Below are 12,512 nucleotides of genomic sequence, written 5' to 3'. Positions count from 1 at the left end.
TGAACTCCTTCATTGGTTCTAGTAGTTTTTTTGGTAGATTCCTTAGGATTTGAGCCATTTTTATACTTGAGTATAGGATTTGCTGACCACTTGACCACAGACAGACATCACATGCCTTTATTTGTTTTGAAGACTGTATTAATTATCTATGCACTTAATCACTCTTTATTTGTAACTGCTATGGGGTGCTTTTTAAATCTGTAGAAAAGATTCTGAGGAAACAATTTTATAAAAGATCTGTAATTACTTCATGTAATTGTACAAATTAAGATAATTTGGTCATTTTTTTTTTTTTTTTAGGTCCCTCTCAACAAAGTAGACTATGAGTATAGTGAACTGATACTATATCAGAATCAAGTGATGAGAGAGGCAGATCTATTTCAGGAATCTTTGGAACATATAGAAACATATGAGAAACAAATATGTGATAAACTTTTAGTGGAAGAAATTAAGGGTGAGTCAAGTTTTTAAATTTTTCTTAATGGCCTCAATTAAAGAAAGGAATAAAAAAATGTATATTTTATTCTGTCCTACACTTAAATAACACTTCCTATGTATTAGGTAATATTCTAAACATTTTATTATTAAGTCATTATTAAATAATTTAATCCTCATATCAGCCATATGATGTCATTGTTGATAGATTTTAGAGATAAGGAGATTAATCAACATGACTCCTTTTAACTACTATACTCTGCTCCTACTTGCTAATGTATAGCCCTTGAATCATTTAGTTTTATTGTGATTAGTATTAGTGCCAATATAACTATTGAAAAAATGTGATTTAAATGACGTGCTCAAATCACAGTGCTTGGTAAGGTGGGTAGTGTTGAATTTGGGTCTAGATTTCATTTTCTTAAGCAGAATGTTATACTGCCTTCATATCAAATATGTATATCCGTATATAGTAGAATACACTGAGGAAAATAAATGATGATACTGGGATTATCACTAAAGTATTATTTTCATTATAGACTGATTATGAAAGTGTGATCCTTATAAATAGTTTTAACGTTCATCAGTAGAGGGTCTAACAGAGGTTTTCAGAAGCTTTGTTACCTGTTCTTCAGCAATACTGTATTAAATAGAATGTCCAACTAAGTTTCATAAAGTTGTAGCACCTCTAAAACCTGCTAAAAACAATGGCTAATAGCTCATACTTTTTTTTTCTCTTTCTGTGTTTCATAGTATGGTATTAATTAAACTACTTTATTTTCTTTAATATTTTAGCATATTTGTGATGGGTATTATTTATTTTTCCCATTTTATAATTGAGGAAACTGAGGCTTTGAGAGGTTGAGGACTTGCCCGAAGTTACCCAGCCTTTAAGTGGTAGAATTAGTTTCCAAACACATTACCACATCTTTCTGACTCCAGAGCCCTTACTTAAAAAAAAAAAGAAAAAAGTAGACTTTTTGGTGTTGGGTTTACTCGCCCAACATCATGAAAATGAATAGATCTTATTAGCAAGATTGAGCTGATGGTATTGAGGATTCCCATCTATCCCCTGTCCCTACAGAGCTCAGCCTCTCCCATTCACTTTGTATGGGTTTTGACAAATATATAATGACACATATCCACTGTTATGGTATCATACAGTGTGCTTTCATTTCCCTAAAATTCCTTTGTGTTTACCTGTTCATCTCCTTCTCCCCCAACCCTTGGAAACTGCTGATCTTTTTACTTATCCATAGTTTTTGCTTTATTATATGGTTTGAATCATACAGTATGTAGCTTTTCTAGATTGGTTTCTTTGACTTAGTTATATTCATTTAAAAGTTTTCCACGCTTTCCCCATATGTATATATTAGTACATGACCCCTTATTTTTAAATGGTGTACTCTTCTCTTGTTAATATTATAGCACGTGACTATAGTTTTTATTGTGATTAATACTAATACCATTATTGTTGATAGTACTATTTTTCAGACTCTTGGTAAAACATGGATAAATAATTAAATATTATGACCTCTTTCTTATTCCATTATCTGCAGTTGATGGGAGCAAAGAAAAAAAGACATTTTTTTTCTGATGTTTTTGCTGTGTCATGATTAAATCTCAGCATTCACAGGTTGCTGTTCTTTCTCTCTCCTGTAACATCAATAGGGAATGTATAAAAAGTAAATATGATATGGTGAGATCATTTATAGTTTTAAAACTTCTGCAAATTGTTGCATAACCACATTCATCCATATATTAGGATAATTTGGGAGCCGATAATCTGGACTATATAGCTAGTTTTCTGTATGACTTACACAGGCAGGTTATGTTATTAATTTTTATTTTTCAGTGTTGTTTGAAATTGATTGGGAATGGAAACTGTTGGGGACAGGAACTTGAGGTGTATTCATTTTTAAGAATCTTTCTTTCATCTTGGATTAGGTGTGCTTTGCATTTCCCAAATCCACATCCAATTTTTGTGACTTAGTAAAAAGATTTGAAGCTTAGAGGTGACTTGCATATGGACTTGGCTTATGTGGTTTGTTGCTATGAAGTGTATAGTGTTATAATTTTACTAAGTTAACATTTCCAATTTTAGTGACCTAAGGAAACTAAGAATTGAATGGAGAATTGTTTAATATATGAACTGAGCAGGAAAGATACATTTAAATCTTGCATTGTGAAGGTAGACATATTTCATGAGAATTATTTGCCAACCTAATTTTGCTGTTAGAAGATCTTTATTTAAAGCACATATAAAAACGTGTGTGATGCAAAGATTTTTTTTAACTAATTTAATATCCAACAAGTATGTTTAGGGAGTAGGAGGAGTCAAAAGCTAATGTTAGTATGGTAGAATGTGTCAATGAAGGTTTATTTTTGAAGGCAAGCTGTGAATTCATCTGTGTGTTGTTAATATAAACTGTAACATGCTTCAAGGATGGGTATGTAGAGTTCTATCTTTCATAAACATCTATTCACTAATAGTGAATGCTTAGAAAATGGCATCATAAAAGTTTAAACATTAAAGTTTAAGTAAAATGAATTTGACTTTAATTTTAGGGGAAATTCTGTTGAAATTGGGAAGATTAAAAGATGCTAGTGAAGTATTCAAAAACTTGATCGACCGGAATGCTGAAAACTGGTATTATTATGAAGGTTTGGAAAAAGCTCTACAACCTAGTATGTAATGATTTTTCTCTTCTACCATTTCTTAACTAGTGTTTGAAGTATAAGATGTAAAGGACAAATTATTTCAACATCAGCGTTGTTTTTCCATTTGTTAAAATTATAGGTTAAATGTGGAGGTAAAAAACTAACTTGAATATTTACACTTAAATGATAATGCTTATAGATAATTTTAGGTTCCCTTTAAAATCTTACTAATTAGGGTTGGGGTTGTGGCTCAGTAGCAAAGTGCTTGCCTCGCACATATGAGGCACTGGGCTTGATCCACAGCACCACGTAAAAAGAATAAAATAAAGATATTGGGTCCATATATAACTAAAAATATCTTTTAAAAAATTTTACTAATTAATACTAACTAGATGGATGGAAAAGAAAATGGGCATTCTCTTTCTGGGAAAAGTCATAATTACTTAGTACTTTAAAATCATTAGAGGTTTGTTACCCTCCACTTTTAAATTTGAGAAGTGGGCCAAAGAAATCTTGCTGAGAGTATGAAATGTATTTTCCTAGCTGAGTGCAGTGGTACATGCCTGCAATCCCAGTGACTCTGGAGACTGAAGCAGGAGGTTCACAAGTTTGATGTTAGCTTCAGCAGCTTAGCCCCTGTATCAACATAAAAAGGCTGGAAATGTAGGGCAGTATTAAAACTTTCCTGGGTTCAGTCACCAGTACCGTGCCCGCCCAATAAAGATTATTGGGTAATTTTTTTAAAAAAGTAGTTGTCATATTTATTCCTAATAATAAGCCATATTTTAAAGAATTTTTAAAAGAATTTTAAAGAATTTTTATTCTCCACTATTCCTGATATAACAAGTCTTATAAATGTAGTTAAATTAAGACAATGAGACCATTTGAATTTCAAGGACACAATACCTTTATTTTATTTATTTATTTATTTTTATGTGGTGCTGAGGATCGAACCCAGGGCCTCTCACATGCTAGGCAAGCGCTGTACCGCTGAGCCACAACTTCAGCCCCAGCAATTCCTATTTCTAAAATTATATTTGCTTATAGATAAATACATGTCTGAAATAATTATGAAACTTTATTTCCCTTAATAGTTGTTTTTAGAGAAGTTGCTAGAATTGAAATATTATTAGATCCATAATCTGGGGAAAAAAAAACAAGGTAAAAGTTATGTCTGAAGGTTAGAAATATGAAATTCCTGTGGTTTTTCTTTTAACTACTAGTTGCTGACACTGTAATTAATGAAAAAATATTTAAATGCAGTAAAATAAATGCACATGTTTCAATGTATTGATTACAAAACTAATTGCACTACTTCATCTTTTTAAGTTCCTTAGGACCTTTGTTCCCCAAGGTAAGGTCTGGAGCTCCAACTTGTGACTTCAAATAGGACATTGAAATGGTCTCATTGTCTTTTTTTTTAAAAATATTTATTTATTTAGTTTTTAGGTGGTGTCAGTATCTTTATTTCACATTTATGTGGTGCTGAGAATTGAACCCAGTGCCTCACGCACGCTAGGCGAGCGCACTACCACTTGAGCCACATCCCCAGCCCAAATATGTCTTAGCCAAACTTTTTTTTTTTTTTTTTTTTGTGGTGGTGCTGGGAATTGAACCCAGGGTCTTTCTTGTGCATGCTGGGCAAGCACTCTACCAACTGAGCTACATCCTTAGCCTCATTGTCTTAATTTAACTACGTTTATAAGACTTGTTTTATCAGGAAAATGGAGAAATTTTTTTTAAAATACAGCTTATTATTCTAAATTAGGAATAAATATGACAACTACTTTAAAAAAATACCCAATAACCTTTATTGTGAGTTTTAGTATGAGGATCCTTCATATTTTGTGAAATCTCCAAATTGTTAATAGAACGTGAAAAATTAGTTTTCATTCTGCTTTTAAAAATTCAACCATAATGGAGCTCCAAAACAAATTACTGAGGGAAGGAATGAGTGTACACAAAGTCAAATATTATCTCTCAAAGTGAGGTGTTTTTCTTTTTCTTTTTTTAAAATTTGAACTCATGGGCACTGGACCACTGAGCCACATCCCCATCCCTGTTTTGTATTTTATTTAGAGACAGGGTCTCACTGAGTTGCTTAGCACCTCACTTTTGCTGGGGCTGGTTTTGAACTTGAGATCCTCCTGCCTCAGCCTCCTGAGCTTTTGGGATTACAGGCATGTGGTACCATGACCAGCAAGATGTTTTTCTTGATATTAAACACTGCCTTTACTGTGAAGATACTTATTTGCTAGCACAAGGTTTATTCTTACATTTCTGTGGTCTGGATTAAAATCTTAGGTTTAAAAGAGGTTTGTTTGCTTTTTCTTAAGATTCTGTAAGTTGTCTTATTGCTTGTATAAAATAATCTCCCTTTGTAAATTATGTAAGGTATTGTTTTAAGATAATGAGAGATACTTAGGTCTTACTCTGGATATTGCTGTTGCACAATAATACATAGTTGACATAGATCTTCTATGTGGTACTATAAAATTAGATGATTCTTTGGAGGGAATACAGTTTCTCTAAGAAGTATGCTTTATATCAGGGAGAAATAGTTGCCACTTTTCTGGATAATGGGTTCTTTATAATGGAGTTTCATTGAAGATTTTAAGTGTCAAAGCAACCGTGGAAATTTACTCATCTTTTAAACTATAAACATTCATGTCTATGATCCTAAAAATTTTGTTTTTTTAAGCCTAATCAAACTAGTTAGTTACTTTTAGGGAGATGTATTTAGTCTTCATAGGTTTAGAGTGTTTGCCTAAGATATATTTTAAAGGATGTGTTATAAAAGCTTTCTTTTTTTTTTTTAAAGAGAGAGAGAGAGAGGGAATTTTTTAATATTTATATTTTAGTTTTCGGTGGACACAACATATTTATTTTATTTTTAAGTGGTGCCGAGGATCGAACCCAGCGCCCCATGCATGCCAGGCAAGCGCGTTACTGCTTGAGCCATATCCCTAGCCCTAAAAGCTTTCTTTTTATGGATTAGATGCTTAGGAATATAAGAACAGTACAACTTATCTTTGTATGATTTGAATGTATGTGATTTGATGTAGATGTAGGCTAATCTGTTGTGATGAAACAAGTGTTGGTTTTCTCCAGAGATTGGGTTTAAAATGGTGATTTACTGATTATAGTGTTTCAGCACCAAGGAATTTTAAATATCATTCTTGACAAAATTGAGAGCAGGTATAATATTGATAACACACTTTTATAACATTATTTAAAAAGTTTGTTAGGTATTTTATTGTAGGTAAGAGTTATGTTGAAATAAATCTCATACATATTTACTTATAGGCACTTGGGAAGAAAGGCTTCAGATTTATGAAGAAATTAGTAAACAACACCCCAGAGCAATATCACCTAGAAGATTACCTTTGAATCTCATCCCAGGTAATATTAGGATATCTTTTGTAACACTAATAATTATTTGTCAAAAATTACTCAACACCATTCATTTTTTAAAAAACTTTTTTCTGATATACAATTTATGTCTGTACCAATCTCGTGAGTGGGAATAATCGGTTATGAATTTTATTATGCATATGTTAATAAGAATGCTATACTTTAGTGTGTAGCTACATGTTTTAAGTATCTGAAGTTACGTATACAAAACTGTTTTTTTTTTTTAACTTTTATTTTATTTATTTATATTTATGTGGTGCTGAGGCTTGAACCCAGCACCTCACACATGCTAGGCGTGTGCTTTACTGCTGAGCCACAATTCCAGCCCCCAAAACTGTTTTTCTTATGTGACTTAATAAAACACCATGAAATTCTCTAGAATTGATGACATATTATGTGATATTTATGGTTTAACTGGTAAAATTTTGAAGTTTTCTAATAAGCATATATTCAAAGAAAGAATTGTAAGCTCTTTGTGCCCACCAGTGTTTATGAGAATATCACCGTTCTTTTGAAGATTTCTCTTTTCAGAGTTAACCATTTTCCTGAATTTTGCTTATTACCATGACTTTGAAAATTGTCATGTTATTTATAGGGTTCCATGTATTTTATATCCTTAAAAACAAGAATGTTGTACTTTATGTGAATTGATTTCTCATTTTATGTGAGTTGGAGTACTAAGGTATGTAGTCTGTGACTTGCTTTTATCACACAATAGTATATATTCATGATCTTGAACAGAAATATTGCATGTAATTGGGCTGTATGGGAGGTAGAGGGTATATTAGCTCATCTTTGTTGATGATTTTATTTAATGGATTGTGCTTTTGTTAAAGTCTTTGTTTTTATGTAAGCACTTTAGTTAATGAATTATGGAGACTTTTGGCTTTTTGATTTTTGGTACAAATCAAACTCTAGAAAGATAATACAACTTTAAAAAAAAATCACTGTTTTAGGGTGCTGGTAGTAGGTAGAGTATATTTTCTAATGAATTATCATTTATAGTAGATTCATTTGTTTAATTGGGTTATAATTTTATTTTTATCAAAAGATTCATGAAAATTAATTTTTTTGTCTACTCAATTGGAAAGTATCTAAAATACCTCTTAGAAACATATTGAATTAGATAGGAAAAAGGACTTATTAAAAAAAAACATTTTCCACTAGTGCATTTTCACAGATGATGAATAGTACTCATATTGTCCCCCTTTTTGTATTTTGGTTTTGTAGAAGACTGAAAGCAGATTTTCCTAGGAACATTGAGTCTAAGTGGGTGTTGGTAGCCCTGGGGAGGTTACTAATGTGCTGGGATATTCTTCAGCTTAAGTTTGGGCAACTCTGAATCAAACTCAGCAGTCAGGTTTCTGTAGGACTGCTCCAAACTTTTAAGTACATTCATGTGAATTTCTGAGATGGGAATATACTATGCAGATAGAAGCATTTTCTTAATTTTTTCATGGAAGTTGCTTAGGCTCACATTTCTATATCTTGTCCTTCTTTTCCTTTCCTCTACCTTTTTAAAAAATAACTTTCTGAAATATGATTCAGATGCCACACAATTTACCTTTTCAAAATGTGTAACTTATTGTTTTCGTATATTCATAAGATGGTACAATCATCATCACTATGTGGTTTCAGAAGTTTTCATCACAGCAAAAGAAGCCACTTACCCATTAAAAGTTATAGTCATCCCCCCTCACTCTCTGGCAATAACTAATGTACTTTCTGTACCTGTGGATTTTTCTGTTTTTGACATTCCATGTAAATGGAATCATACCATATGTGGCCTTTTGAATCTGGCTTCTCCTGTTATTATTCTTAATATTCTTTTAGTCAGGAACTTTAAACAACATTCATGTGCCTCTTAAGAAAAAAAAAAAACCTTTTATTTAGCTCTAAGTTTACAAGGAAGACTTCTTTGTTTTATTTTTCCTATTTGAAACATGGGGCTTCAAATTTACACTGTGAAGATTTATTTCCACTTCAGAGAAGTTTGTTAAGAGCTCTCAGTAAATGGCAGTACATTGTAGGAAATATATTTTTATTCAAAGATCCTCGAACCAACTATTAATTATAAAGTGCTGTTTAGGTTAAAGTGAAACCACTGTTGACACTCTGAGACATTTTCTCTTTGAAATATTAGAAGTATATTATATAAGATTTAGGGTTTAGTTAAGAGAAATGATGGCATCAATTTCAGCATGAATATCACTATGAGGTTCTGAAAATATACATATTTACAAAGCTCTGGTAAATTTACATATATGTGTATAAATAGATATATAGATGTAGGTATAATTACGCAAATGTATAATTATATCTGCCAAAACTGGGTATTTCGTGAATTTTTTTTGCCCATTTAACAATATTTTTTTCAGTTTTTTAAAAATTTGTTTTAATTAGTTACACATGACAGTAGTAATATTTTTATGTATAGTAATAAAGGCATTTTGACATTATCAAAGGGAGCAAGAAGCAGTAAGATTTTTTTCAAAAACATTTGGAACTTGAGAACACAAGATTAATTGTTTTTGTTTATTTGTTTGTTTATTTGTTTTTTGAGATTGGCTCTAGTTTTATTGCCTAGACTGGACTCGATCTCTTAGGTTTAGTGATTATCTCATATCAGCTTCTCTAGCTGGAACTATAGGTGCATACCACCATGCCTGGTTAAGGTGAAAGTTTTGATTAGGACTTTCCGCAGTAAACATAGCAGAAATCCTGGGAAATTCTTCTATATTTGCCAGTATTAAATTGTGTGAAAATAATGTAGGGATAAAGCCACTTTTCAAAATAGCTAGTTTAATTCATCATGTTCTATTATTCTTCAGTGACTGAGGGGTAGAGAGAGGGAAGGTAATAATCCAGAGTTTGAAACAGAATATTCATTAAATTTTGCTCCATTGTTTAGAATAAATTTCCAGTGAATCACACAGCCTGATCTTGCTGTCTGTGCTAACTATTTGGGCAATGGTTTTGGGGGCATCAATTTTTATGTGGGTCTATGCTACAAATCTAGAGAATTAAACATAGTACCTGTGTAGTCAGATAAACTGTTGTGTGAACTGTAATGATATACAGGCATGTAATGGTTAATGATCTGTTCTCCCTAAAGTAAAACTACGGAGGTAATAAAGAATTATTACAGAATAACTAGGAAGAAAGGTGATAATTTGTTTTAGGGGAAAACTTTTTTTTTTTTTTTTTTTTTTTGTACAAAAAGAAAAAAAGACATTTTGCAGAAAAGAAACTGAAGATTTTAGTGAACAAATTATTTGTTCATAATACACAAAATAAGGAGAGAAAAACATTCTTCTAAGTGGTAGCACTTCGACTATTTGTCATAGTATTAACTTTGTCTTTGTACCAGAGGAGGTGTTGGAAGGATTTGACCTCTGAAACTACTCTTGGCTTTTAAGAAAGTAATGATGTAGATTTAGCTAAGGGCAAAGGTTTAAAAGGTATTTTCTTGATATTTTGTGGTCTTTAAAAGACTAGTATTTTGTGAATGAGCTTACTAGAGTAGAAGTTATCTGAAAATAATCTTTATAATAGAATTAAATTTTTCTTTCACATTTTTATGGCATCTAATGATACTGGGTATGCATGTTTTCTTCAGTCAAATTCAACAAAATAACAACAGAATAACTGCTGCAAGTTAAAGTTTTGTTGTACAGTGTTGTGACTTATAAAGAAACTTAGAAGATTTTTTTTCAGTAGTCTTTAATTATAGATCATTCATGATGTGGTTTTTAAATGATTGAGTAAATCCATGTCATTTTATATTGATTTTTTACTCTCATGTTTGTATATATTTGTATTTATAATTAAAATTCTTTTAATATTTTCAAAAAGTGACACCAAAATTTATTGATAGGTTTTATCAATAATTAGGGCAATTATTTACTTGATGTTACAAATAGGGTATTTATTTTAATTCTTATGTTTGAATGCCTCAGAGCTCAGTCTAAACATATATTTATCGTTCTTTTATTGTCAGTCTCATGCTAGAATAAGTTCTATTTCTTAAAAAAAATTTAAAATCTTGGCTGTATCACTTGTACCTGAAAGAGTGCTTGGTATGTGGTAGGTGCTTGACATGTGATTGTGGATTGGATAAATATTTACGCTAATCACCGTCATGATTTGGGAGAACATTTGTAAATACTTTATAGTGTCTAGAGAGAATTTTGGCTTCTACTTGAATATTGTTCTGGTTATTTTCTGCAGAATGCTTTAGATATTATTTGCAGGTTTTTGAGCTGTAGACAGTAGACAGTATATGCTACTCAGAAAATACACTTGCCATTGTGGTTATATTTAGGATGATTAGTAGGTTGTGTTTATTCTCTACTTGAAACTGCATAAGCCTTTTGTTTACTCATCTTTGAAGTATTCCTTGATTATTTTGAACTTAGATCCAGGGAAAATATAGTTGCCAACTGAAGTATTGATGTTAGGCTTTTGATGTAGCAAAAATAATGCTGACTTTTTGCGCTTTAAAATTGAACCAGGGGAACACTGTTTCTGAGGAAGCTTTATTTTTATTTGTAAAATCATTTAAAGAGTTGATTATATCAATCAAATATAACAAAGTATGTTTTATTTTTAGGTGAAAAATTTAGAGAACTAATGGATAAGTTCCTGAGGGCGAACTTCAGTAAAGGCTGCCCACCCTTGTTTACTACTTTGAAATCTTTATACTGTAATACAGAAAAGGTAAAATTTGGTATTCAGTTTTTACAATGTGTTTTTACTAATTATAGGATGGTTTCTATGTAGTATGCTATATTTTAGTTATTCTCTCTATTCTAGTAATGTTATTCACATTTAGTCTAATAGTAGATGTATTGAAAATTCTATGTATACAGTGTATAAGTAATATCAAAGGAAATGTTAATCTGATATTCTGAGAAAGTAAAAGCTTTGTAAAAACTAAGATTATTACAAAGGTTATTTTTTAATGGGTATATTTTTCTAATAGGATTTAAAATTTGACATTATTACTAGAAGTCTGTGTTTGACTGTTCCATGATTCATTATCTGTTATTTTATAGTTATGATTATAGATTTTTCAGTTTGTAATGTGTGCTTTTAAAGTTAGAGCATGGATAATAGAATTAAGTGTGACAGTAAAATGCCATTTGATCAATTAGAATACAAATGACTAATTTTAACAAAACTACATTTAATAAGTATAATTTTAGCTACTTCTTGAATAAAGTACTTTTCCACTTTTTAAATTAGAAAATAGGCACTTTAATCTTGGTTGTGAATTGGAAACATTATTAGAAGACAAATTATACTTTTTATTTTCAAGATTTTTTTTTTATTAACTAAGGTCTAAAACTTTATAGTCTTTTCTGTGCTTAGAGGTTTTTTTTTTTTTTTTTTTGTGATGCTGAGAATTGAACTTGGGGCTTCTTGCATGATTAAGCCAGACCTCTACCACTGAGCTACACCCCTAGCCCTGTAGTTAAAATTTTTTAAAGTTGGATAAAGAAAATATTTTATTTAAGCCTTTTATCTGTTCATTTAGCTTTGACTCATAATTTGTAAATTTGCAGTAATTGTGAATAATAAAATGTCAAAAACTAGGCCAGTGATTAGTATAATTAATTTTTACATGAAGTTTTGAGGGACACATCAAACTGTATGCATAACATAGCAGTTAATGAGATAATGATAATCATATTGTATTCCACCATATTGCATTACTCTCAGAGAAATTCTGGTGTAGTGCGAGAGCCTTGCTTTAGAATCATACCTGGTTTTGAACTCTTGACTTCATCACTTATCACTTACTTGCTTGAATTGTAAAATTGGGAAAGATAATAAAGGGTTGATGGGTGTTTTAATTAGATGATATTAAATGATTGATTCGGAAATGTTCAAGAAATGGTAATTCCCTTTCTCTGTCACCACCTGCAGCCCTTACACCTCATTTCTGAAAGTAGTTACCGTCACTTTATTGTTGTTGTTCTTAAACAGATTACCTTTGT

At 31.1% G+C, this 12,512-nt stretch overlaps 1 protein-coding gene across 6 annotated transcripts in view; it reads left to right on the top strand.

Moving 5' to 3' along the window:
- NAA16 (N-alpha-acetyltransferase 16, NatA auxiliary subunit) overlaps positions 1-12,512 on the top strand; it is a 58,551-nt gene that overhangs the window by 18,627 nt on the left and 27,412 nt on the right. For all 6 annotated transcript variants that reach the window (XR_014020429.1, XR_014020430.1, XM_081279722.1 and 3 more), the window contains 4 exons: positions 301-454; positions 3,004-3,123; positions 6,403-6,498; positions 11,123-11,229. Coding sequence is in view for 4 of the 6 variants with exons in the window: in XM_081279722.1 (XP_081135848.1) it covers positions 301-454; positions 3,004-3,123; positions 6,403-6,498; positions 11,123-11,229 (477 nt within the window). In the remaining 2 variants the exon portion in view is untranslated. The remainder of the gene's footprint in view (positions 1-300; positions 455-3,003; positions 3,124-6,402; positions 6,499-11,122; positions 11,230-12,512) is intronic.

This window comes from Spermophilus citellus, assembly GCF_964194105.1.
Source record: "Spermophilus citellus genome assembly, chromosome: 1".
In the NCBI taxonomy this organism is placed as follows: Eukaryota; Metazoa; Chordata; class Mammalia; order Rodentia; family Sciuridae; genus Spermophilus; species Spermophilus citellus.
Note: the sequence above shows the minus strand (reverse complement) of the source record. Positions and strands in the feature narration are given on the sequence as shown.